This window comes from Oncorhynchus kisutch, linkage group LG12, assembly GCF_002021735.2.
Source record: "Oncorhynchus kisutch isolate 150728-3 linkage group LG12, Okis_V2, whole genome shotgun sequence".
NCBI lineage: Eukaryota > Metazoa > Chordata > Actinopteri > Salmoniformes > Salmonidae > Oncorhynchus > Oncorhynchus kisutch.
In genome coordinates this window covers 17839941-17867508 of record NC_034185.2, presented here as the reverse complement: position 1 = coordinate 17867508, position 27568 = coordinate 17839941, and the positions used below count along the sequence as shown (strand labels likewise).

Here is a 27568-nt window from a genome sequence, read left to right as displayed (position 1 = left end):
TGGGCCATGGGGCCCTGTTGGCCCCAGCTCCCCCATGTGGACCATGGGGCCCTGTCGTTTGCTCTCAGCCCCCTCCTGTGGGCCATGGGGCCCTGTCGTTTGCTCTCAGCTCCCTCCCTTGGGCCATGTTGCCCTGTAATTTGCTCTCAGCTCCCTCCTGTGGGCCATGGGGCCCTGTCGTTTGCTCTCAGCTCCCTCCTGTGGGCCATGGGGCCCTGTCATTTGCTCTCAGCTCCCTCCTGTGGGCCATGGGGCCCTGTCGTTTGCTCTCAGCTCCCTCCTGTGGGCCATGGGGCCCGGTCGGCCTCAGCCTCCTCCTGTGGGCCATGGGGCCCTGTCGTTTGCTCTCAACTCCCTCCTGTGGGCCATGGGGCCCTGTCGTTTGCTCTCAGCTCCCTCCTGTGGGCCATGGGGCCCTGTTGGCCCCAGCTCCCCCATGTGGACCATGGGGCCCTGTCGTTTGCTCTCAGCCCCCTCCTGTGGGCCATGGGGCCCTGTCGTTTGCTCTCAGCTCCCTCCCTTGGGCCATGTTGCCCTGTCGTTTGCTCTCAGCTCCCTCCTGTGGGCCATGGGGCCCTGTCGTTTGCTCTCAGCTCCCTCCTGTGGGCCATGGGGCCCTGTCATTTGCTCTCAGCTCCCTCCTGTGGGCCATGGGGCCCTGTCGTTTGCTCTCAGCTCCATCCTGTGGGCCATGGGGCCCTGTTGGCCCCAGCTCCCCCATGTGGACCATGGGGCCCTGTCGTTTGCTCTCAGCCCCCTCCTGTGGGCCATGGGGCCCTGTCGTTTGCTCTCAGCTCCCTCCCTTGGGCCATGGGGCCCTGTCGTTTGCTCTCAGCTCCCTCCTGTGGGCCATGGCGCCCTGTCGTTTGCTCTCAGCTCCCTCCTGTGGGCCATGGGGCCCTGTCGTTTGCTCTCAACTCCCTCCTGTGGGCCATGGGGCCCTGTTGGCCCCAGCTCCCCCCTGTGGACCATGGGGCCCTGTCGTTTGCTCTCAGCTCCCTCCTGTGGGCCATGGGGCCCTGTCGTTTGCTCTCAGCTCCATCCTGTGGGCCATGGGGCCCTGTTGGCCCCAGCTCCCCCATGTGGACCATGGGGCCCTGTCGTTTGCTCTCAGCCCCCTCCTGTGGGCCATGGGGCCCTGTCGTTTGCTCTCAGCTCCCTCCCGTGGGCCATGGGGCCCTGTCGTTTGCTCTCAGCTCCCTCCTGTGGGCCATGGGGCCCTGTCGTTTGCTCTCAGCTCCCTCCTGTGGGCCATGGGGCCCTGTCGTTTGCTCTCAGCTCCCTCCCTTGGGCCATGGGGCCCTGTCATTTGCTCTCAGCTCCCTCCTGTGGGCCATGGGGCCCTGTCATTTGCTCTCAGCCCCCTCCTGTGGGCCATGCGGCCCGGTTGGCCTCAGCCCCCTCCTGTGGGCCATGGGGCGCGGTCGGCCTCAGCCCCCTCCTGTGGGCCATGGGGCCCGGTCGGCCTCAGCCCCCTCCTGTGGGCCATGGGGCCTGGTCGGCCTCAGCCTCCTCCTGTGGGCCATGGGGCCCTGTCGTTTGCTCTCAGCTCCCTCCTGTGGGCCATGGGGCCCTGTCGTTTGCTCTCAGCTCCCTCCTGTGGGCCATGGGGCCCTGTTGGCCCCAGCTCCCCCATGTGGACCATGGGGCCCTGTCGTTTGCTCTCAGCCCCCTCCTGTGGGCCATGGGGCCCTGTCGTTTGCTCTCAGCTCCCTCCCTTGGGCCATGTTGCCCTGTAATTTGCTCTCAGCTCCCTCCTGTGGGCCATGGGGCCCTGTCGTTTGCTCTCAGCTCCCTCCTGTGGGCCATGGGGCCCTGTCATTTGCTCTCAGCTCCCTCCTGTGGGCCATGGGGCCCTGTCGTTTGCTCTCAGCTCCCTCCCTTGGGCCATGGGGCCCTGTCGTTTGCTCTCAGCTCCCTCCTGTGGGCCATGGGGCCCTGTCGTTTGCTCTCAGCTCCCTCCTGTGGGCCATGGGGCCCTGTCGTTTGCTCTCAGCTCCCTCCTGTGGGCCATGGGGCCCTGTCGTTTGCTCTCAGCTCCCTCCTGTGGGCCATGGGGCCCTGTTGGCCCCAGCTCCCCCATGTGGACCATGGGGCCCTGTCGTTTGCTCTCAGCCCCCTCCTGTGGGCCATGGGGCCCTGTCGTTTGCTCTCAGCTCCCTCCCTTGGGCCATGTTGCCCTGTAATTTGCTCTCAGCTCCCTCCTGTGGGCCATGGGGCCCTGTCGTTTGCTCTCAGCTCCCTCCTGTGGGCCATGGGGCCCTGTCATTTGCTCTCAGCTCCCTCCTGTGGGCCATGGGGCCCTGTCGTTTGCTCTCAGCTCCCTCCCTTGGGCCATGGGGCCCTGTCGTTTGCTCTCAGCTCCCTCCTGTGGGCCATGGGGCCCTGTCGTTTGCTCTCAGCTCCCTCCTGTGGGCCATGGGGCCCTGTCGTTTGCTCTCAGCTCCCTCCTGTGGGCCATGGGGCCCTGTCGTTTGCTCTCAGCTCCCTCCTGTGGGCCATGGGGCCCTGTTGGCCCCAGCTCCCCCATGTGGACCATGGGGCCCTGACGTTTGCTCTCAGCTCCCTCCTGTGGGCCATGGGGCCCTGTCGTTTGCTCTCAGCTCCATCCTGTGGGCCATGGGGCCCTGTTGGCCCCAGCTCCCCCATGTGGACCATGGGGCCCTGTCGTTTGCTCTCAGCCCCCTCCTGTGGGCCATGGGGCCCTGTCGTTTGCTCTCAGCTCCCTCCCTTGGGCCATGGGGCCCTGTCGTTTGCTCTCAACTCCCTCCTGTGGGCCATGGCGCCCTGTCGTTTGCTCTCAGCTCCCTCCTGTGGGCCATGGGGCCCTGTCGTTTGCTCTCAACTCCCTCCTGTGGACCATGGGGCCCTGTCGTTTGCTCTCAGCTCCCTCCTGTGGGCCATGGGGCCCTGTCGTTTGCTCTCAGCTCCCTCCTGTGGGCCATGGGGCCCTGTCGTTTGCTCTCAGCTCCCTCCTGTGGGCCATGGGGCCCTGTTGGCCCCAGCTCCCCCATGTGGACCATGGGGCCCTGACGTTTGCTCTCAGCTCCCTCCTGTGGGCCATGGGGCCCTGTCGTTTGCTCTCAGCTCCATCCTGTGGGCCATGGGGCCCTGTTGGCCCCAGCTCCCCCATGTGGACCATGGGGCCCTGTCGTTTGCTCTCAGCCCCCTCCTGTGGGCCATGGGGCCCTGTCGTTTGCTCTCAGCTCCCTCCCTTGGGCCATGGGGCCCTGTCGTTTGCTCTCAACTCCCTCCTGTGGGCCATGGCGCCCTGTCGTTTGCTCTCAGCTCCCTCCTGTGGGCCATGGGGCCCTGTCGTTTGCTCTCAACTCCCTCCTGTGGACCATGGGGCCCTGTCGTTTGCTCTCAGCTCCCTCCTGTGGGCCATGGGGCCCTGTCGTTTGCTCTCAGCTCCATCCTGTGGGCCATGGGGCCCTGTTGGCCCCAGCTCCCCCATGTGGACCATGGGGCCCTGTCGTTTGCTCTCAGCCCCCTCCTGTGGGCCATGGGGCCCTGTCGTTTGCTCTCAGCTCCCTCCCTTGGGCCATGTGGCCCTGTCGTTTGCTCTCAGCTCCCTCCCGTGGGCCATGGGGCCCTGTCGTTTGCTCTCAGCTCCCTCCTGTGGGCCATGGGGCCCTGTCGTTTGCTCTCAGCTCCCTCCTGTGGGCCATGGGGCCCTGTCGTTTGCTCTCAGCTCCCTCCTGTGGGCCATGGGGCCCTGTCGTTTGCTCTCAGCTCCATCCTGTGGGCCATGGGGCCCTGTTGGCCCCAGCTCCCCCATGTGGACCATGGGGCCCTGTCGTTTGCTCTCAGCCCCCTCCTGTGGGCCATGGGGCCCTGTCGTTTGCTCTCAGCTCCCTCCCTTGGGCCATGGGGCCCTGTCGTTTGCTCTCAACTCCCTCCTGTGGGCCATGGCGCCCTGTCGTTTGCTCTCAGCTCCCTCCTGTGGGCCATGGGGCCCTGTCGTTTGCTCTCAACTCCCTCCTGTGGACCATGGGGCCCTGTCGTTTGCTCTCAGCTCCCTCCTGTGGGCCATGGGGCCCTGTCGTTTGCTCTCAGCTCCATCCTGTGGGCCATGGGGCCCTGTTGGCCCCAGCTCCCCCATGTGGACCATGGGGCCCTGTCGTTTGCTCTCAGCCCCCTCCTGTGGGCCATGGGGCCCTGTCGTTTGCTCTCAGCTCCCTCCCTTGGGCCATGTGGCCCTGTCGTTTGCTCTCAGCTCCCTCCCGTGGGCCATGGGGCCCTGTCGTTTGCTCTCAGCTCCCTCCTGTGGGCCATGGGGCCCTGTCGTTTGCTCTCAGCTCCCTCCCTTGGGCCATGGGGCCCTGTCATTTGCTCTCAGCTCCCTCCTGTGGGCCATGGGGCCCTGTCGTTTGCTCTCAGCTCCCTCCCTCGGGCCATGTGGCCCTGACGTTTGCTCTCAGCTCCCTCCCGTGGGCCATGGGGCCCTGTCGTTTGCTCTCAGCTCCCTCCTGTGGGCCATGGGGCCCTGTCGTTTGCTCTCAGCCCCCTCCTGTGGGCCATGGGGCCCTGTCGTTTGCTCTCAGCCCCCTCCTGTGGGCCATGGGGCCCTGACGTTTGCTCTCAGCTCCCTCCCTTGGGCCATGTGGCCCTGTCGTTTGCTCTCAGCTCCCTCCTGTGGGCCATGGGGCCCTGTCGTTTGCTCTCAACTCCCTCCTGTGGACCATGGGGCCCTGTCGTTTGCTCTCAGCTCCCTCCTGTGGGCCACGGGGCCCTGTCGTTTGCTCTCAGCTCCCTCCTGTGGGCCATGGGGCCCTGTCGTTTGCTCTCAGCTCCCTCCTGTGGGCCATGGGGCCCTGTTGGCCCCAGCTCCCCCATGTGGACCATGGGGCCCTGACGTTTGCTCTCAGCTCCCTCCTGTGGGCCATGGGGCCCTGTCGTTTGCTCTCAGCTCCATCCTGTGGGCCATGGGGCCCTGTTGGCCCCAGCTCCCCCATGTGGACCATGGGGCCCTGTCGTTTGCTCTCAGCCCCCTCCTGTGGGCCATGGGGCCCTGTCGTTTGCTCTCAGCTCCCTCCCTTGGGCCATGGGGCCCTGTCGTTTGCTCTCAACTCCCTCCTGTGGGCCATGGCGCCCTGTCGTTTGCTCTCAGCTCCCTCCTGTGGGCCATGGGGCCCTGTCGTTTGCTCTCAACTCCCTCCTGTGGGCCATGGGGCCCTGTCGTTTGCTCTCAGCTCCATCCTGTGGGCCATGGGGCCCTGTTGGCCCCAGCTCCCCCATGTGGACCATGGGGCCCTGTCGTTTGCTCTCAGCCCCCTCCTGTGGGCCATGGGGCCCTGTCGTTTGCTCTCAGCTCCCTCCCTTGGGCCATGTGGCCCTGTCGTTTGCTCTCAGCTCCCTCCCGTGGGCCATGGGGCCCTGTCGTTTGCTCTCAGCTCCCTCCCTTGGGCCATGGGGCCCTGTCGTTTGCTCTCAGCTCCCTCCTGTGGGCCATGGGGCCCTGTCGTTTGCTCTCAGCTCCCTCCTGTGGGCCATGGGGCCCTGTCGTTTGCTCTCAACTCCCTCCTGTGGACCATGGGGCCCTGTCGTTTGCTCTCAGCTCCCTCCTGTGGGCCATGGGGCCCTGTCGTTTGCTCTCAGCTCCATCCTGTGGGCCATGGGGCCCTGTTGGCCCCAGCTCCCCCATGTGGACCATGGGGCCCTGTCGTTTGCTCTCAGCCCCCTCCTGTGGGCCATGGGGCCCTGTCGTTTGCTCTCAGCTCCCTCCTGTGGGCCATGTGGCCCTGTCGTTTGCTCTCAGCTCCCTCCCGTGGGCCATGGGGCCCTGTCGTTTGCTCTCAGCTCCCTCCTGTGGGCCATGGGGCCCTGTCGTTTGCTCTCAGCTCCCTCCTGTGGGCCATGGGGCCCTGTCGTTTGCTCTCAGCTCCCTCCTGTGGGCCATGGGGCCCTGTCGTTTGCTCTCAGCTCCCTCCTGTGGGCCATGGGGCCCTGTCGTTTGCTCTCAGCTCCATCCTGTGGGCCATGGGGCCCTGTTGGCCCCAGCTCCCCCATGTGGACCATGGGGCCCTGTCGTTTGTTCTCAGCCCCCTCCTGTGGGCCATGGGGCCCTGTCGTTTGCTCTCAGCTCCCTCCCTTGGGCCATGTGGCCCTGTCGTTTGCTCTCAGCTCCCTCCCGTGGGCCATGGGGCCCTTTCGTTTGCTCTCAGCTCCCTCCCTTGGGCCATGGGGCCCTGTCGTTTGCTCTCAGCTCCCTCCTGTGGGCCATGGGGCCCTGTCGTTTGCTCTCAGCTCCCTCCTGTGGGCCATGGGGCCCTGTCGTTTGCTCTCAACTCCCTCCTGTGGACCATGGGGCCCTGTCGTTTGCTCTCAGCTCCCTCCTGTGGACCATGGGGCCCTGTCGTTTGCTCTCAGCCCCCTCCTGTGGGCCATGGGGCCCTGTCGTTTGCTCTCAGCTCCCTCCCTTGGGCCATGTGGCCCTGTCGTTTGCTCTCAGCTCCCTCCCGTGGGCCATGGGGCCCTGTCATTTGCTCTCAGCTCCCTCCTGTGGGCCATGGGGCCCTGTCGTTTGCTCTCAGCTCCCTCCTGTGGGCCATGGGGCCCTGTCGTTTGCTCTCAGCTCCCTCCTGTGGGCCATGGGGCCCTGTCGTTTGCTCTCAGCTCCATCCTGTGGGCCATGGGGCCCTGTTGGCCCCAGCTCCCCCATGTGGACCATGGGGCCCTGTCGTTTGCTCTCAGCCCCCTCCTGTGGGCCATGGGGCCCTGTCGTTTGCTCTCAGCTCCCTCCCTTGGGCCATGTGGCCCTGTCGTTTGCTCTCAGCTCCCTCCCGTGGGCCATGGGGCCCTGTCGTTTGCTCTCAGCTCCCTCCTGTGGGCCATGGGGCCCTGTCGTTTGCTCTCAGCTCCCTCCTGTGGGCCATGGGGCCCTGTCGTTTGCTCTCAGCTCCCTCCTGTGGGCCATGGGGCCCTGTCGTTTGCTCTCAGCTCCATCCTGTGGGCCATGGGGCCCTGTTGGCCCCAGCTCCCCCATGTGGACCATGGGGCCCTGTCGTTTGCTCTCAGCCCCCTCCTGTGGGCCATGGGGCCCTGTCGTTTGCTCTCAGCTCCCTCCCTTGGGCCATGGGGCCCTGTCGTTTGCTCTCAACTCCCTCCTGTGGGCCATGGCGCCCTGTCGTTTGCTCTCAGCTCCCTCCTGTGGGCCATGGGGCCCTGTCGTTTGCTCTCAGCTCCCTCCTGTGGGCCATGGGGCCCTGTCGTTTGCTCTCAGCTCCCTCCTGTGGGCCATGGGGCCCTGTCGTTTGCTCTCAGCTCCATCCTGTGGGCCATGGGGCCCTGTTGGCCCCAGCTCCCCCATGTGGACCATGGGGCCCTGTCGTTTGCTCTCAGCCCCCTCCTGTGGGCCATGGGGCCCTGTCGTTTGCTCTCAGCTCCCTCCCTTGGGCCATGTGGCCCTGTCGTTTGCTCTCAGCTCCCTCCCGTGGGCCATGGGGCCCTGTCGTTTGCTCTCAGCTCCCTCCTGTGGGCCATGGGGCCCTGTCGTTTGCTCTCAGCTCCCTCCTGTGGGCCATGGGGCCCTGTCGTTTGCTCTCAGCTCCCTCCTGTGGGCCATGGGGCCCTGTCGTTTGCTCTCAGCTCCATCCTGTGGGCCATGGGGCCCTGTTGGCCCCAGCTCCCCCATGTGGACCATGGGGCCCTGTCGTTTGCTCTCAGCCCCCTCCTGTGGGCCATGGGGCCCTGTCGTTTGCTCTCAGCTCCCTCCCTTGGGCCATGGGGCCCTGTCGTTTGCTCTCAACTCCCTCCTGTGGGCCATGGCGCCCTGTCGTTTGCTCTCAGCTCCCTCCTGTGGGCCATGGGGCCCTGTCGTTTGCTCTCAACTCCCTCCTGTGGACCATGGGGCCCTGTCGTTTGCTCTCAGCTCCCTCCTGTGGGCTATGGGGCCCTGTCGTTTGCTCTCAGCTCCATCCTGTGGGCCATGGGGCCCTGTTGGCCCCAGCTCCCCCATGTGGACCATGGGGCCCTGTCGTTTGCTCTCAGCCCCCTCCTGTGGGCCATGGGGCCCTGTCGTTTGCTCTCAGCTCCCTCCCTTGGGCCATGTGGCCCTGTCGTTTGCTCTCAGCTCCCTCCCGTGGGCCATGGGGCCCTGTTGGCCCCAGCTCCCCCATGTGGACCATGGGGCCCTGACGTTTGCTCTCAGCTCCCTCCTGTGGGCCATGGGGCCCTGTCGTTTGCTCTCAACTCCCTCCTGTGGACCATGGGGCCCTGTCGTTTGCTCTCAGCCCCCTCCTGTGGGCCATGGGGCCCTGTCGTTTGCTCTCAGCTCCCTCCTGTGGGCCATGGGGCCCTGTCGTTTGCTCTCAGCTCCCTCCTGTGGGCCATGGGGCCCTGTTGGCCCCAGCTCCCCCATGTGGACCATGGGGCCCTGACGTTTGCTCTCAGCTCCCTCCTGTGGGCCATGGGGCCCTGTCGTTTGCTCTCAGCTCCATCCTGTGGGCCATGGGGCCCTGTTGGCCCCAGCTCCCCCATGTGGACCATGGGGCCCTGTCGTTTGCTCTCAGCCCCCTCCTGTGGGCCATGGGGCCCTGTCGTTTGCTCTCAGCTCCCTCCCTTGGGCCATGGGGCCCTGTCGTTTGCTCTCAACTCCCTCCTGTGGGCCATGGCGCCCTGTCGTTTGCTCTCAGCTCCCTCCTGTGGGCCATGGGGCCCTGTCGTTTGCTCTCAACTCCCTCCTGTGGGCCATGGGGCCCTGTCGTTTGCTCTCAGCTCCATCCTGTGGGCCATGGGGCCCTGTTGGCCCCAGCTCCCCCATGTGGACCATGGGGCCCTGTCGTTTGCTCTCAGCCCCCTCCTGTGGGCCATGGGGCCCTGTCGTTTGCTCTCAGCTCCCTCCCTTGGGCCATGTGGCCCTGTCGTTTGCTCTCAGCTCCCTCCCGTGGGCCATGGGGCCCTGTCGTTTGCTCTCAGCTCCCTCCCTTGGGCCATGGGGCCCTGTCGTTTGCTCTCAGCTCCCTCCTGTGGGCCATGGGGCCCTGTCGTTTGCTCTCAGCTCCCTCCTGTGGGCCATGGGGCCCTGTCGTTTGCTCTCAACTCCCTCCTGTGGACCATGGGGCCCTGTCGTTTGCTCTCAGCTCCCTCCTGTGGGCCATGGGGCCCTGTCGTTTGCTCTCAGCTCCATCCTGTGGGCCATGGGGCCCTGTTGGCCCCAGCTCCCCCATGTGGACCATGGGGCCCTGTCGTTTGCTCTCAGCCCCCTCCTGTGGGCCATGGGGCCCTGTCGTTTGCTCTCAGCTCCCTCCTGTGGGCCATGTGGCCCTGTCGTTTGCTCTCAGCTCCCTCCCGTGGGCCATGGGGCCCTGTCGTTTGCTCTCAGCTCCCTCCTGTGGGCCATGGGGCCCTGTCGTTTGCTCTCAGCTCCCTCCTGTGGGCCATGGGGCCCTGTCGTTTGCTCTCAGCTCCCTCCTGTGGGCCATGGGGCCCTGTCGTTTGCTCTCAGCTCCCTCCTGTGGGCCATGGGGCCCTGTCGTTTGCTCTCAGCTCCATCCTGTGGGCCATGGGGCCCTGTTGGCCCCAGCTCCCCCATGTGGACCATGGGGCCCTGTCGTTTGTTCTCAGCCCCCTCCTGTGGGCCATGGGGCCCTGTCGTTTGCTCTCAGCTCCCTCCCTTGGGCCATGTGGCCCTGTCGTTTGCTCTCAGCTCCCTCCCGTGGGCCATGGGGCCCTTTCGTTTGCTCTCAGCTCCCTCCCTTGGGCCATGGGGCCCTGTCGTTTGCTCTCAGCTCCCTCCTGTGGGCCATGGGGCCCTGTCGTTTGCTCTCAGCTCCCTCCTGTGGGCCATGGGGCCCTGTCGTTTGCTCTCAACTCCCTCCTGTGGACCATGGGGCCCTGTCGTTTGCTCTCAGCTCCCTCCTGTGGACCATGGGGCCCTGTCGTTTGCTCTCAGCCCCCTCCTGTGGGCCATGGGGCCCTGTCGTTTGCTCTCAGCTCCCTCCCTTGGGCCATGTGGCCCTGTCGTTTGCTCTCAGCTCCCTCCCGTGGGCCATGGGGCCCTGTCATTTGCTCTCAGCTCCCTCCTGTGGGCCATGGGGCCCTGTCGTTTGCTCTCAGCTCCCTCCTGTGGGCCATGGGGCCCTGTCGTTTGCTCTCAGCTCCCTCCTGTGGGCCATGGGGCCCTGTCGTTTGCTCTCAGCTCCATCCTGTGGGCCATGGGGCCCTGTTGGCCCCAGCTCCCCCATGTGGACCATGGGGCCCTGTCGTTTGCTCTCAGCCCCCTCCTGTGGGCCATGGGGCCCTGTCGTTTGCTCTCAGCTCCCTCCCTTGGGCCATGTGGCCCTGTCGTTTGCTCTCAGCTCCCTCCCGTGGGCCATGGGGCCCTGTCGTTTGCTCTCAGCTCCCTCCTGTGGGCCATGGGGCCCTGTCGTTTGCTCTCAGCTCCCTCCTGTGGGCCATGGGGCCCTGTCGTTTGCTCTCAGCTCCCTCCTGTGGGCCATGGGGCCCTGTCGTTTGCTCTCAGCTCCATCCTGTGGGCCATGGGGCCCTGTTGGCCCCAGCTCCCCCATGTGGACCATGGGGCCCTGTCGTTTGCTCTCAGCCCCCTCCTGTGGGCCATGGGGCCCTGTCGTTTGCTCTCAGCTCCCTCCCTTGGGCCATGGGGCCCTGTCGTTTGCTCTCAACTCCCTCCTGTGGGCCATGGCGCCCTGTCGTTTGCTCTCAGCTCCCTCCTGTGGGCCATGGGGCCCTGTCGTTTGCTCTCAACTCCCTCCTGTGGACCATGGGGCCCTGTCGTTTGCTCTCAGCTCCCTCCTGTGGGCTATGGGGCCCTGTCGTTTGCTCTCAGCTCCATCCTGTGGGCCATGGGGCCCTGTTGGCCCCAGCTCCCCCATGTGGACCATGGGGCCCTGTCGTTTGCTCTCAGCCCCCTCCTGTGGGCCATGGGGCCCTGTCGTTTGCTCTCAGCTCCCTCCCTTGGGCCATGTGGCCCTGTCGTTTGCTCTCAGCTCCCTCCCGTGGGCCATGGGGCCCTGTCGTTTGCTCTCAGCTCCCTCCTGTGGGCCATGGGGCCCTGTCGTTTGCTCTCAGCTCCCTCCTGTGGGCCATGGGGCCCTGTCGTTTGCTCTCAGCTCCCTCCCTTGGGCCATGGGGCCCTGTCATTTGCTCTCAGCTCCCTCCTGTGGGCCATGGGGCCCTGTCATTTGCTCTCAGCCCCCTCCTGTGGGCCATGCGGCCCGGTTGGCCTCAGCCCCCTCCTGTGGGCCATGGGGCCCTGTCGTTTGCTCTCAGCTCCCTCCCTTGGGCCGCGTGGCCCTGTCGTTTGCTCTCAGCTCCCTCCCGTGGGCCATGGGGCCCTGTCGTTTGCTCTCAGCTCCCTCCTGTGGGCCATGGGGCCCTGTCGTTTGCTCTCAGCTCCCTCCTGTGGGCCATGGGGCCCTGTCGTTTGCTCTCAGCCCCCTCCTGTGGGCCATGGGGCCCTGACGTTTGCTCTCAGCTCCCTCCCTTGGGCCATGTGGCCCTGTCGTTTGCTCTCAGCTCCCTCCTGTGGGCCATGGGGCCCTGTCGTTTGCTCTCAACTCCCTCCTGTGGACCATGGGGCCCTGTCGTTTGCTCTCAGCTCCCTCCTGTGGGCCATGGGGCCCTGTCGTTTGCTCTCAGCTCCCTCCTGTGGGCCATGGGGCCCTGTCGTTTGCTCTCAGCTCCCTCCTGTGGGCCATGGGGCCCTGTCGTTTGCTCTCAGCTCCCTCCTGTGGGCCATGGGGCCCTGTCGTTTGCTCTCAGCTCCCTCCTGTGGGCCATGGGGCCCTGACGTTTGCTCTCAGCTCCCTCCTGTGGGCCATGGGGCCCTGTCGTTTGCTCTCAGCTCCATCCTGTGGGCCATGGGGCCCTGTTGGCCCCAGCTCCCCCATGTGGACCATGGGGCCCTGTCGTTTGCTCTCAGCTCCCTCCTGTGGGCCATGGGGCCCTGTCGTTTGCTCTCAGCTCCCTCCATTGGGCCATGGGGCCCTGTCATTTGCTCTCAGCTCCCTCCTGTGGGCCATGGGGCCCTGTCATTTGCTCTCAGCCCCCTCCTGTGGGCCATGCGGCCCGGTTGGCCTCAGCCCCCTCCTGTGGGCCATGGGGCTAGGTCGGCCTCAGCCCCCTCCTGTGGGCCATGGGGCCCGGTCGGCCTCAGCCCCCTCCTGTGGGCCAAGGGGCCCGGACGGCCTCAGCCCCCTCCTGTGGGCCATGGGGCCCGGTCGGCCTCAGCTCCCTCCTGTGGGCCATAGTGCCCGGTTGGCCTCTGCTGGGCCAGCAATTTAGTCCGTGTCTCAAATGGCACTCTTGTCCATCGGCCTATTCCATTGAAAGTATTAACACTATATAGGGAATAGGTTGCTATTTGGGATGCGGCCTTAGTCTCTCCAAATAAAGAGGCACAGCAAGAGGGATTTAAAATCTCCAAGGTTGAAGAAGCCAATGTGACATACAGTCAGTTCATTCTTTCCTGCAATGGGCCCAGACTGGCAGGATTTTATAGCACTGAGCCATGTGAGGTGACTGAAGTTTGGAGGAGCGGGAGAGGGAGAGAAGGAAGGGGAGGAGGATGACGCAATGCCCCATGAATTTAAACACGTCCCTCCCCCCTCGGTCTCTTGCTCTTTCACCGACACCAAGGCAGAGTGAAACAGTCCAGAAACTGTCAGTGTCCCAAATGGCACCCTATTCACTTTATAGTGCAATATTTTCAACCAGGACTCACAGGACTCCGTTCTAAAGTAGTGTACTGTATAGGGAATATGGAGCCATTGGGGACGCAGGCCAAGTCAGGAACACATTACTTAATGCTGTGGGCCACAGAGTCCGCCATTGTGGCTAAAGCTGTGAGTATGCGAGTACGTGGTGCCATGCACTGAGCAACGCCTCTCTCCTGAAGTCCCCCTACAGGGGTCTACCAGGCTGCGTATGCCGCTGCTGCTCTGAGTGGGTCGGGTGACAAGGGAGCTCACCGTACACTGGCACAAACTGGCTGCCACTGGACAGAACACACATTGTGCCCCTCAGACTCCGTGTTAAGGCCCAGAACTGGCCATAACGGCCGGAGAATGGACACATCCGTTACGCGCACGCACACACGCACACAGCTTCCTTCATAATAAAGGATCTGACGGAGTCCCATACTTTATGGGCCGGATGGAAACACACTAAGTGAACAGATTGTTTGAGGACGACGTTCAGCTGATGACAGAGCCACACAAGGAAGCATGAGTTACCATAGAAACTGGGTTTGGCTAACATCAAAAACTTTGTGTAACACATGATCTAGCCTAGTGAAAAAGTGAATTAGCAGTTACTGGTGGCTTCTATGGGAAAGCCTACTTGATCTCAGATACTGGGGCTTCATTTTGTACCAGTGTCGGAAGTTACCCTCTGTCGGGTATCCAGTATAGGGCGCCCGCTGCAGCTTTTCTAGAAAGAGAGCTACTTCAAAAAAATTAAACACGTCGCAAGCTACAATTATTTTTTTCTATCTTTTAAATAGGCACATTCTTCTCTTCTCTCCCCCTGGGTCCTAATTGTACAAGAGAAAGTAGTCTGTCAACATACTTGGTAAAAGAATGCTTAATAAACAACTCTAAGGGGGACCTTTAAAAAATGACCCCCCTCCAAAAAATTGTGTGTAATATTTGCCTAAATGATGTTCTGAGTTTTATATTCCTGGTTTTAGATTTATTTTAGTTTTTCACTCTTAAAATTACAATTGTTCACAAAGAAACAAAGACAATTATTTTTAGGTCTCAAAGAAAACTAACAGATTTAGATTTTTTTGTATAATTCACTTTAATTGTGCATCTGGCTGGTCTAGTGATGGTTCTGTACTGTTGCTGCTCATTTCATGGCGAAGTTTGCAAATAACAAATAATAGAAAGAAATTATATACAGTGCATTCAGAAAGTTTTCAGACCTCTTGACCTTTTCCATATTTTGTTACATTACAGCCTTATTCTAAAATGGATTAAATTGATGGGGGGAAACAATCTACACACAATACCCAATAACGACAAAGCAAAAACACATTTTTTGAAAATGTATCAAATGTATAATAAATAAAAAACAGAAAAGTCACATTTACATAAGTATTCAGACCCTTTACTCAGTACTTTGTTGAAGCACCTTTGGCAGCGATTACAGCCTCAAGTATTCTTAGGTATAACGCTACAAGCTTGGCACATTTGGTGAGTTTCTCCCATTCTTCTCTGCATATCCTCTTAAGCTCTATCAGATTGGATGGAGAGCTTTGCTGCACAGATATTTTCAGGTCTCTCCAGAGATGTTCGATCGGGTTCACGTTCGGGCTCTGGCTGGGCCACTCAGAGATTCAATGACTTGTCCCGAAGCCACTCCTGCATTGTCTTGCCGTTGTCTTTGCCTCGATCCTGTCTATTGTCCCTGTCCCTGCTGCTGAAAAACATCCCCACAGCATGATGCTGCCACTACCATGCTTCACCGTAGAGATGATGCTAGGTTTCCTCCAGACGTGACGCTTGGCATTCAGGCCAAATAGTTCAATCTTGGTTTCATCAGACCAGAGAATCTTGTTTCTCATGGTCTGAGAGTCTTTCGGTGCCTTTTGGCAAACTCCAAGCTGGCTGTCATGTGCCTTTTACTGAGAAGCGGCTTCCGTCTGGCCACTCTACCATAAAGGCCTGATTGGTGGAGTGCTGCAGAAATGGTTGTTCTTCTGGAAGATTCTCCCCATCTCAACAGAGGAACTCTACAGCTCTGTCAGAGTGACCATCGGGTACTTGGTCACCTCCCTGACCAAGGCCCTTCTCCCCCGACCACCAGCTCTTGGTTGTTCCAAACTTCTTCCATTTATGAATGGAGGCAAATGTGTTCTTGGGGGTCTTCAATGGTGCAGACATGTTTTGGTACCCTTCCCCTGATCTATGTCTTGACACAATCCTGTTACGGAGCTCTACGGACAATTCCTTCGACCTCATGGCTTGGTTTTTGCTCTGACATGCACTGTCAACTGTGGGACCTTATATAGACAGGCGTGTGCCTTTCCAAATCATGTACAATTAATCAAGTTGTAGAAACAATGGAAACAGGATGCACCTGAGCTTAATTACCAGTCTCTGAATACTGAATACTTAAACTACTGTTCAAAAGTTTGGGGTCAGTTAGAAAGGTCCTTGTTTTTGAAAGAAAAGCACATTATTTTTTGTCCATTAACCCCTATTGGCCATTGAAAGGGATATCAACCAGATTCCTTTTTCTACGTATTCCCTAAGGGGTCTACAGCCTTTAGACGTAGTTTCACGCCTTTATGTTGAAGAATGAGCGTAAACGACTATATTGCGTAAGTGGCCAGCTGAGGGCTCTCAGAGTGATTCTTGCGTAAAAGACAGAGGTAGTCATTTTTCCTCTCGCTCCTACGGAAAAGCCAATTGTCCCGGTTGATATATTATCTAATAGATATTTGAAAAACACCTCGAGGATTGATTATAAAAACGTTTGCCATGTTTCTGTCGATATTATGGATATAATTTAGAATTATTTTCTGTGTTGTCTTGACCACTATTTCCGGTGGATTTCTCAACATAACGTGACCAACAAACGGAGGTATTTTGGGTATAAAAATCATCTTTATGGAACAAAAGGAACATTTGCTGTCAAACTGGGAGTCTCGTCAGTGAAAACATCCGAAGATCATCAAAGGTAAACGGTTAATTTGATTGCTTTTCTGATTTTCGTGACCAAGCTTCCTGCTGCTAGCTGGACATAATGCTATGCTAGGCTATCGATAAACTTACACAAACGCTTGTCTTGCTTTCGCTGTAAAGCATAATTTCAAAATCTGAGATGACAGGGTGATTAACAAAAGGCTAAGCTAAGTTTCTCTATATTTCACTTGTGATTTCATGAATATGAATATTTTCTAGTAATATTTTTTGACCGTTGCGCTATGCTAATTAGTGTAGTTGATGACAATTCTCCCAGATCCGGGATGGGTAGTTCCAAGAGGTTTAAAATAACCTAAAATTGATCAAATACAGTTGTTATTGTCGGCCTCAGCCCCCTCCTGTGGGCCATGGGGCCCGGTTGGCCTCAGCTCCCTCCTGTGCGCCATAGTGCCCCGTTGGCCTCTGCTGGGCCAGCAATTTAGTCCGTGTCTCAAATGGCACTCTTGTCCATCACCCTATTCCATATGTAGAGCACTACTTTTGAAGTATTAACACTATATAGGGAATATGTTGCTATTTGGGATGCGGCCTTAGTCTCTCCAAATAAAGAGGCATAGCAAGAGGGATTTAAAATCTCCAAGGTTGAAGAAGCCAAGGTGACATATACCTTAGCCCAGCAGAAGCCAAGGTGACCGTAGATTGCTTTGTAGGTTTCTATTTTTAGTTTGGTCAGGGTGTGATGTGGGTGGGTATTCTATGTTATAGGTCTAGGTTTACTTTTTCTTTGGCCTGGTATGGTTCTCAATCAGAGGCAGCTGTCTATCGTTGTCTCTGATTGAGAGCCATACTTAGGTAGCCTTTTTTCCCATTTTGTGTTGTGGGTGATTATTTTCTGGTTAGTGTTTGTTGCACATGTCAGAACTGTTGGGTTATGGTTTTGTTTTTGTTCATGTATTCATTCTGGATTAAAAGTATTATGGATACGTACCACACTGCACTTTGGACTTCCTCTCCTTCCACCAATGAAAATCGTTACAGTAAATGACTATTGTAGCTAGAAACAGCTGATTTTTTAAATGGAATATCTACATAGGCGTACAGAGGCCCATTATCAGCAACCATCACTCCTGTGTTCCAATGGTACATTATTAGCTAATCCAAGTTTATAATTTTAAAAGGCTAATTGATCATTAGAAAACCCTATTGCAATTATATTAGCACAGCTGAAAACTGTTGTGCTGATTGAAGAAGCAATAAAACTGACCTTCTTTAGACTAGGTGAGTATCTGGAGCATCAGCATTTGTGGGTTCGATTACAGGCTCAAAATGGCCAGAAACAAAGACCTTCCTTCTGAAACTCGTCAGTCTATTCTTGTTCTGAGAAATGAAGGCTATTCCATGAGATAAATTGCCAAGAAAATGAAGATCTTGTACAACACTGTGTACTACTCCCATCACAGAACAGCACAAACTGGCACTAACCATAATAGAAAGAGTGGGAGGCCCCAGTGCACAATTGAGCAAGAAGACAAGTACATTAGTGTGTCTAGTTTGAGAAACAGACGCCTCAAGTCCACAACTGGCAGCTTCATTAAATAGTATCCGCAAAACACCCGTCTCAACTTCAACAGTGAAGAGGCGACTCCGGGAAGCTGGCATTCTAAGCAGAGTTCCTCTGTCCAGTGTCTGTGTTGTTTTGCCCACCTTAATCTTCTATTTTTATTGGCTAGTCTGAGATATGGCTTTTTCTTTGCAACTCTGCCTAGAAGGCCAGCATCGGGGTCGCCTATTCACTGTTGAGACGGGTGTTTTGCGGGTACTCATCTGTTTCTCAAACTAGACACTAATGTACTTGTCCTCTTGCTCAGTTGTGCACCGAGGCCTCCCACTCCTCTTTCTATTGTGGTTAGAGCCAGTCTAAATCTAGTTGGTGATCCCTGATCTGCAGGGTACCATAGCCCTCAAACGTAGCCCTCAAACGCAACTCTGGTCCTCGAAAACCAGTTCCACTGCTTTTTTCATTGTTCCCCCTCTAATCAGGGACTGATTTAGGTTGGAATGAATGATTAGGTAGAACAGTAAACCCTCAGGTTCCGGACTTCGTAGGGTAAGAGTTGAGCACCCTTGATCTATAGGGTACCATTTAAAAACTGCAAGAGTTAGTTTTTAGAATAGATGTTTCACTGGTGGCCTCCACACCACACCATTATGTCAATTCTCTGGGTGGAAAATATTACAGTGATCATGGACATCTATTTTTGAACATGCGTGTGTGATCACCCACCTTTTGCCCCTGTTTCAGCGGCTCGATGGTCAAACTGTCTGCTCCTATGTCCACTATGGTCCCCAGCTGGAACCCATCTCCTGGGTGGGGCGCCCACACCGGCTTCCCATCCTCCATGGCACTACAAGACAAGAGGACAGACACAGGGGGCCATTAGAGGCTGGTTCCTTTCCTAAAGCCATCAAAACAGTTATCACATTTAATTCACACTTTAAAAAAAATCCTTTATCCCCAAGGGGCAATTAGCCTACAAAGTTATTACAAAATGTACAGGCTAGCACTACACATACGAAGACAATAGATCAAGCAAAACTGTGTATGGAATGGCTAATACTCACTCCCAGTATGCTTTAAAATTGAATAGCCTATATTTCTAAATCCTATTTTCAAGGTGTTTGCTTAATTTCACTGGCACTAGACTTATACCCAAATGGCACCCTATTCCCTTTATAGTGAACTACTTTTGCCCAGGGCATTTGGGGTGCACACTAATTGTAGAGTATTTGTAGCCTACCCTAAGCAGATGAGCAGCACACCAACAGATTCAGGTTAAACACATTCTCCTGGGCCTTGCTGTGGCCAGGTCTCCAATAATCATGTTGTTGAGTCCAACCACCAGCTGATCCTGTTACTGTGGTGTGATTACAATACAGTAGAATGAGCAGCCTAACAGCCCCTCAGGGAAATCTGCAGCCACCCCAGGCTGTTGTGTTGTGATCCATAAAAAACACATAGCCTAAAGGGATGACAGACAGGCCACAAACTATTTCAATGTGTAGGCCTAAGTCTGGGCCAAAACAACTCTGACGTAAGACCCCATAGAGCAGCGTTTCCAAAACTCGGTCCTGGGGACCCCAAGGGAAGCATGTTTAGTTGTTTTGCCCTAGAACTAAACAATATTTTGTTCTTGGTTGATACCGTAAGAAAGCCCAAGTCAGCTATACCTGCGCCAAACCTCTGCTACTTGTCCATCCTATAGCTTGTTCTCCATCTTCTTTTGAAATAGTGAGCCAACATGATTTCAGCACTTTTATTTCCCTGACTGATCAAAACTAGCTTTCTCATGCTCTCTTGTTTCTCTGTATCAGACATATAGTGAGCAATATGTTAGGAACATTAAATCGGAATATAAATCGCAGTATCAAATCGCAATACATATCGTATCGGCACCTAAGTATTGGGATAATATCGTTACTTAAGGAGCAATTCTCAGCAGTAACATTAGTGGCACACTGGAGCCGGATGCCCACATTTAAGTTTCTCCAATTCAGAGTTTGTTCCAGATAGGGGTCTGTTGACCGAGAATTGAGTTTGTCCAGGTCCCAGGACCTTAGGGTGTCCAGACTCCTAGACCTTAGTGCTGCTTTTGACACCATCGATCACCACATTCTTTTGGAAAGATTGGAAACCCAAATTGGTCTACACGGAGTTAACCAGTTCTTCTAACCCAGTTCTGGCCTGGGTTAGATCTTATCTGTCGGAAAGATATCAGTTTGTCTCTGTGGATGGTTTGTCCTCTGACAAATCAACTGTAAGTTTCAGTGTTCCTCAAGGCTTTGTTTTAGGACCACTATTGTTTAGTTTGAGTTTGAGTTTATTTTTATTTTTACAGGGACAGTGCACATTAATCAACATTTCAGTAAAAGTGCCGGTTTTAGCCAGCCGGCTAATTTTCAACCGCAGTCCCTGGGCAGGTTATTAAAAACAATTACAATATAGACAATAGCAACATAGAACAAGCAAGACATAGCAACATAGGACAAGCAAGACATAGCATACAGACAGAGCATCATAGGACAAGCAAGACGTAGCATACAGACAGAGCAACATAAAACAAAAAGCAGCAAGACAAAATTCATAAAAGCAACAAAGTGTTTTCACACCTCACAAGCTACAGACAACATGGAGAGCGGCAACACACAGCTAGGGACCATGTTCACAAATCTGATTGACCTTTAGCCATGTCTTCAAGCATTTTGTGAAAGTGTGATATGTGGTGCAGTTATGTGTGTCTGATGGCAGTGTATTCCAGACATGGGAAGCTCTCACAGAGAATGCAGATTTACTAAAGGTGCTTTTCCTTAGGGGAACTATACAGTCACCTCTCATGGCAGACCTTGTGGATCTGCTGCCATATGTCTGGGTTTTCTGTTTAACAAAAATATTGAGTGGAGGGGGAGCCAGGCCATTGAGGATCTTGAATACAAGACATGCGTCGGTGTATTGCACAAGATTTTCCCAACTCAAGAGCTCATGCTTTCTAAGGATGTGACAATGATGATGGCTATTGGGCTTCCTATCAAGCACTTTGAGAGCCTGTTTGTAGACAGACTGAATAGGATTTAATGTTGTACAGCAAGCTTGGGCCCAACTAGTCAAGCAGTATGTTAAGTGGGGGAGTATCATAGATTTGAAGTACAGTTTTGCTACCTCTGTAGTCAAACAATTTCGTATAAATCGGAAATTAGCTAGGTTGAATTTGGTTATTTGAATTACCTTTTTCACATGCTTTTTAAAAGAGAGGTTGGAATCAAGTATGATGCCAAGGTACTTAAAATCGGATACCACCTGGAGCTTCTCCCCTGACACATAGACATCTGGCTCAGTAGCATCTGTTGCCCTCTTTGTGAAGAACATGCAAACAGTTTTTTTCACATTGAGATGCAAACACGAGTCACTGAGCCACTTTGTAACCTGGACCATTACAGTAGTGAGTTCTTGTGCAGCTTGTTGTTTGCTCTTTGCATGCACATATATCACTGTATCATCTGTATACATTTGAACTTCAGACCCAGTACAGACAGAAGGCAGATCATTAATGTACAGGCTGAACAGGAGGGGCCCCAGTATTGACCCTTGGGGCACGCCCACATCATAGCTACGAGTGGGCGACAGCTCATTGCTCACTCTGACACACTGAGTTCTGCCTTCAAGGTATGATTTCATCCATCTCAAGGCATCAGGGGAAAAGTTGAACTTGGAGCGGCAACACAATTTTGTGATGAGAATCTCATGGTTAACAGTATCAAAAGCCTTCCTTAGGTCCAGAAACACAGCCCCAACAGCACCCCCTTTGTCCATCTTGGACTTCACATTTTCCAGAAGAAAGCAGTTGGCTGTTTCTGTGGAGTGTTTCGCTCTGAAGCCAAATTGCATGGAGTGTAATGTGAAGGGGCTGTTGTTGAGGTGGGCAATCAGTTGTTCTGCTACACACTTTTCAACAACCTTTGACACCACAGGTAGTATACTAATGGGCCTGTAGTTACTCACGTCAGCAGGGTCACCTGATTTAAAGATGGCCGTTATTATGGCCGACTTCCATACCCTTGGAAACACACCGAGACCAATAGATGTGTTGGTGACCTTAGTAATGGGGCCAATGAGTGACTCTTTGTAGTTTTTAAGAAAGGTAGAGTCCATCCCAAACACATCTTTGGCTTTAGAGTTCTTTAGTGAGCTAATCACCTTGTTCACCATTGACTCAGAAACCTCCCTTATGATGAAGACAGGTTGAGTGTCATTCACTAGCACTGAGCCCAAGAAACAAGTGGAGGGGTTCTGTGTCAGTACCCTGACAGAGTCAATAAAGTAGGAATTGAAGGCTATTGCTATTTCGACTGCATCCTGTGTTAGACTATATATTTTACCTCTTGGGGATGTCATTCGAAAACATAAATGTTAACTTTCACATTAAAATACAGGTGCCACTGACACAAATAACTATGCTAAAATGAAAAGCAAACAAACTCAATGAGAGAAATGTCAGACTAAGCCTAGTTTGTTCAGCATCTCCACAGGGGTTTTCCCTCTTGTGAAACAATGGAATAGCTAGGGCCTGATCAACTTGGCACTGACAATGAGCCTTAGTCCAGAATTGACAAACGAATAGGCCTGGTTGTGTTTAGCTGCTTTCACATCTAAGGGGTGTGCTGATCCTATTAACCTACTAAAAAGGGTGAGATCATAAATAATAATGGAACATATTTTCTTGTTATAAGCAGAGGAACACTAGTAAAGCCAACCAAATGATGTCTAGGCCTATTCACAATGTTACTGGCCACAACAACAAATGATACAACTAGCCTACATGGGTGCTTGCCTGCAATCTTAAAGTTATTTTTGTCTGGTAATCAAAGTGGAACAAACTTCCTTAAGCTGGAGAGTTTTGAATGTGGACCGTCAATCATAATAACCTCTATAACAATTCAGCACTGTGCCAAGAGCTGACTGGTTCTTTGCTTTTCACATCATCCTAAAATAAGTTAAATTCAATAATACCCAAAATATCACATCATCCATTCAAACACGGAACTCTCCATGCCTCAGCAGCATAGAAGGCTCTAACTAGGATTCCAGGAATGTCCCTTTATTCAATCAGGTGTAGCAAAGCATAGGTCAAAGGTTGCTAGTAACTTATTGGCTGGGCTGTAAAAATCACCTGCCAATGTAAGTACCACACATCACATCCTCATTCTGAAGTGTAATTCCATCTGAATATACTATCAAATCAAAGTTTATTGGTCACGTACACAGACTTGCAGATGTTATTGCAGGTGCAGCGAAATGCTTGTGTTTCTAGTTCCAACAGTGCAGTAATACAAAAAAATACACACATGATCCAAAAAGTACAAATTAAGAAATTTCAGAACGAGCAACGTCAGAGAGCATTAGTGAGGTCAGGCACTGATGCTGGCCGATTAGGCTTGGCTCTGTGGTAGTGAAACTCATGCAAAACTCATGACTCCAATATTAGCAGGCAGTGTTTAGACTGTCCACTTTGAAGTGCTAAGACAGAATGGCTATATAAGGAATGGAACATATATGAACAGGGCCTGCTACCATTATAACCTATACAGCTGTCAGATGTGGGCGTTAACAAGCAAGAACTGAGATGGAAAGATAATGGTGGAGAAAGGTCAAGAGGAGTTATTTTCGTATAGAGGGAGGGGATTCTATACGTAATGCCCAGATGGGAGAACTATAAGGCAAATAGGAGTTGTTCATGTACATACAAGGAGTATGTGCAATGTAAAGACGGGAAAAACTAGAACATCAGAACTCTGTAATTAGAGAATTTTGTCTTTTCCATGGAAGGGCTCGGCTCTGTTACATTTGTAATAAAGTCTAAATTGAATTCACAAGTTCCGGTATCTGTGCAAATATTTGACTCAAGATTTTCCACAACAGCTCGCGGTCGGCGTTCCAATTCATCCCAAAGGTGTTCGATGGGGTTGAGGTTAGGACTGTGCAGGCCAGTCAAGTTCTTCAACACATCTCAACAAACCATTTCTGCATGGACCTCGCTTTGTGCATGGGGACATTGTCATGCTGAATTCATCACTCCAGAGAATGCGTTTCCACTCCTCCAGAGTCCAATGGTGGCGAGCTTTACACCACTCCAGCCGAAGCTTGGCATTGCGCATGGTGATCTTAGGCTTGTGTGCGGCTGCTCGGCCATGGAAACCTATTTCATGAAGCTACTGACGAACAGTTTTTGTGCTGACGTTGCTTCCAGAAGCAGTTTGGAACTCTGTAGTGAGTGTTGCAACCGAGGACAGACGATCTTTATGTGCTACGTCACTCGGCGGTCCCGTTCTATGAGCTTCTGTGGCCCACCATATCACGGCATGAAAGTTGTTGCTCCTAGACGTTTCTACTTCACAATAACAGTACTTACAGTTGACCCGAGGAGCTCTAGCGGGGCATAAATTTGACGAACTCACTTGTTGGAAAGGTGGCATCCTATGACGGTGCTACATTGAATGTCACTGAGCTCTTAAGTAAGGCCAGTCTACTGCCAATGTTTGTCTATGGAGATTGCATGGCAGTGGAACATTTTTGACACCTTGTAGAGTCCATGCACTAACAAATTGAGGCTGTTCTGAGGGCAAAAGGGGTTCAACTCAATATCAGGAAGGTGTTCTTAATGTTTTGTACACTCAGAATATAATGGTGTGTATAGACAGTATGAACGCTATATGAATAGAAAAGGTGTGTAACGCAGTAGTTATACTGTATTTGATGAGTCATGACTAGAATACAGTGTATACATGTGAAGTGATCAAACAGTATGAACATTATTAAAAGTGACCAGTGTTTAATGACTATGTACATAGGGCAGCAGTCTCTAAGATGCAGGATAGAGTACCGGGTGGTAGCCAGCTACTAACGGTGACTAAGGTTCAGGGCAGGGTACTGGGCGGAGGTCGCTAGTGGTGACTAGGAGGCCGGCGGAGGCTGGCTAGCAGTTAGTGGTGACTGTTTACTTGGTATTCTCTATTATCTGTCCATAATATCTCGCTACACCTGGCCAATAACGGTACGGCACATGGCTACCGTCACTCTGACCAGTCTCTATTGAGGAGTGGGAAGTATTCCCAATACTAAGACACGTGACATCAGCACTGATGATGCAGGATTATTTGAATTAGTGTGTCAAAGCATCATTCCTGAAAACACATCAGGATCAGTGGAGGCTGCTGAGGGGAGAACGGCTCATAATAATGTCTGGAACGGAGCCAAATTATATGGCATCAAACCATGTGTTTGACATATTTGATGCCACTCCTCCCCAATTAAGGTGCCACCAACCTCCTGTGGATCAGGATATGAGGTCAATACTCAAAATCCCTCCTGGCTTCCTGATGACACGTTCACGGGTCGCTTATCAGATTAACCCAGTTAAATATTACTTTAGGATATTTCCATTCCGTCATTCAAGGTGTGGTGGTGGTCTTAGTTCAGTAGAAACTGAATGCAATCCAGTTTGCATTTCAAGATGACTAGAATAACTACTATTACTAGGCCATAAGTAAATATTTGGATGCAAACAAACGGTGTGCCCACCCACAATTAAAGCAGTAGCCTACTCTATTCACATTATCCAAATGTGTTACTAGAACTGCCTTGGCGAGCCATGTAGAGCAGAACAAAGAGTGGTAAGACCGATCGTGAAAACCACCCACAGCAGCCAACACTCTGCATCTGAACATCTGACAGTGTAGCTTCAACTCAAATCCCATTTTATCTGTCACATACACATACAGTGGGGCAAAAAACTATTTAGTCAGCCACCAATTGTGCTAGTTCTCCCACTTAAAAAGATGAGAGAGGCCTGTAATTTTCATCATAGGTACACTTCAACTATGACAGACAAAATGAGAAAAAAAATCGAGAAAATCACATCAGTGATGTGTATGGCGAGGGACTTGAAGCTTCCACCTTCTCCATTGCGGCCCCGTCGATGTGGATAGGGGCGTGCTCCCTCTGCAGTTTCCTGAAGTCCACCATCAAATCAAATTGTATTAGTCACATGCGCTGAATACAACAGGTGTAGACCTTACAGTGAAATGCTTACTTACGAGCCCCCAACCGACAGTGCAGTTTAAAAAAAAATAAGGATAAGAATAAGAGATAAAAGTAACAAGAGGAGCAGTAAAAAATAACATTATATACAGGGGGGTGCCGGTACAGAGTCAATGTGGAGGCTATATACAGGGGGGTGCCGGTACAGAGTCAATGTGGAGGCTATATACAGGGGGGTGCCGGTACAGAGTCAATGTGGAGGCTATATACAGGGGGGTGCCGGTACAGAGTCAATGTGGAGGCTATATACAGGGGGGTGCCGGTACAGAGTCAATGTGGAGGCTATATACAGGGGGGTGCCGGTACAGAGTCAATGTGGAGGCTATATACAGGGGGGTGCCGGTACAGAGTCAATGTGGAGGCTATATACAGGGGGGTGCCGGTACAGAGTCAATGTGGAGGCTATATACAGGGGGGTGCCGGTACAGAGTCAATGTGGAGGCTATATACAGGGGGGTGCCGGTACAGAGTCAATGTGGAGGCTATATACAGGGGGGTGCCGGTACAGAGTCAATGTGGAGGCTATATACAGGGGGGTGCCGGTACAGAGTCAATGTGGAGGCTATATACAGGGGGTACCGGTACAGAGTCAATGTGGAGGCTATATACAGGGGGGTGCCGGTACAGAGTCAATGTGGAGGCTATATACAGGGGGGTGCCGGTACAGAGTCAATGTGGAGGCTATATACAGGGGGGTGCCGGTACAGAGTCAATGTGGAGGCTATATACAGGGGGGTGCCGGTACAGAGTCAATGTGCGGAGGAACCGGTTAATTGAGGTAGTATGTACATGTAGGTAGAGTTAATTAATGTGACTATGCATAGATGACAACAGAGAGTGGTAGTGGTGTGGAGAGGGGCTTCACACCACTGCCACAATCAGCTCCTTTGTTTTGTTGAAGTTGAGTGAGAAGTTATTTTCCTGGCACCACTCTCCCAGGGTCATCACCTCCTCCCTGTAGGCTGTCTCGTCATTGTTGGTAATCAGGCCTACTAATATTGTGTCATCTGCAAACTTGATGATTGAATTGTAAGCGTGCGTGGCCACGCAGTCATGGGTGAACAGGGAGTACAAGGAGTGGGCTGAGCACACACCCTTGTGTTGCCCCTATGTTGAGGATCAGCGAAGTGGAGGTGTTGTTTTCTACCTTCACCCCCTGGGGGCGACCCGTCAGGAAATCCAGGACCCAGTTGCACAGGGCGGGGTTTGGACTCAGGGCCCCGAGCTTAATGGTGAGCTTGGAGGGTATGCTGAGCTATAGTCAATGAACAGCATTCTTACATAGGTATTCCCATTGTTCAGATGGGATAGGGCAGTGTGCAGTGCGATGGCGATAGCATCATCTGTGGATCTATTGGGGCGGTAAGCAAATTGAAGTGGATCTAGGGTGTCAGGTAAGGTAGAGGTGATATGATCCTTAACTAGCCTCTCAATGACTTCATGATGACGTGGGGCAATAGTAATTTAGTTCAGTTACCTTTGGTTTCTTGGGTCGAGGTACAATGGTGGACATCTTGACGCAAGTGGGGACAGCAGACTGGGATAGGGAGAGATTGAATATGTCCGTAAACACCCCACCCAGCTGGTCTGCGTACACTCTGATGACGCCGCTATGGATGCCGTCTGGGCCGGCAGCCTTGCGAGGGTTAACACGCTTAAATGTCTTACTCACGTCGGCCACGGAGAAGGAGTCCTTGGTAGCGGGCCGCGTCGGTGGCACTGTGCTATCCTCAAAGCAGGTGAAGAAGGTGTTTAGCTTGTCCAGAAGTAAGATGGTGTCCGCCGACGTGGCTGGTTTTCCCATTGTAGTCCGTGATGGTCTGTAGACCCTGCCACATACGTCTGGTGTCTGAGCCGTTGAATTGCGACTCCACTTTGTTTCTGTACTGACACTTTGCCTGTTTGATTGCCTTATGGCAGGAATAACTACACTGTTTGTATTCAACCATATTCACAGTCACCTTGCCATGGTTAAATAAGGAGGTTCGCACTTTCAGTTTAGTGTAAATTCTCCCATCTATCCACGGTTTCTGGTTTGGGTAGGTTTTAATAGTCAGAGGTTACAACATCTCCTATACACTTCCTGATGAACTCAGTCACCGCATCCATGTATTTTTCGATGTTATTCTCTGAGGCTACCTGGAACATAGCCCAGTCCTCATGATCTTGAAGCATGGATTCCGATTGGTCAGACCAACGTTGAATAGACCTTAACAGAAAGTACCCGTGCTGAGTTTGTGCCTAAAGGAAGGGAGGAGCAAAATGGAGTCATGATCAGGGAGGGCGGGGCATTTCAAAAAGTTGA

The 27568-nt window shown here is 53.8% G+C and overlaps 1 protein-coding gene across 5 annotated transcripts in view; it reads right to left on the bottom strand.

Annotated features, from left to right (window-relative positions):
• The window catches only part of LOC109900628 (unconventional myosin-VI), a 154308-nt gene that overhangs the window by 99669 nt on the left and 27071 nt on the right, over positions 1-27568 (bottom strand). For all 5 annotated transcript variants that reach the window (XM_031837018.1, XM_031837017.1, XM_031837020.1 and 2 more), the window contains exon 2: positions 17899-18019. In XM_031837018.1, the coding sequence (XP_031692878.1) occupies positions 17899-18015 (117 nt within the window). In that variant the 5' untranslated portion in view covers positions 18016-18019. The remainder of the gene's footprint in view (positions 1-17898; positions 18020-27568) is intronic.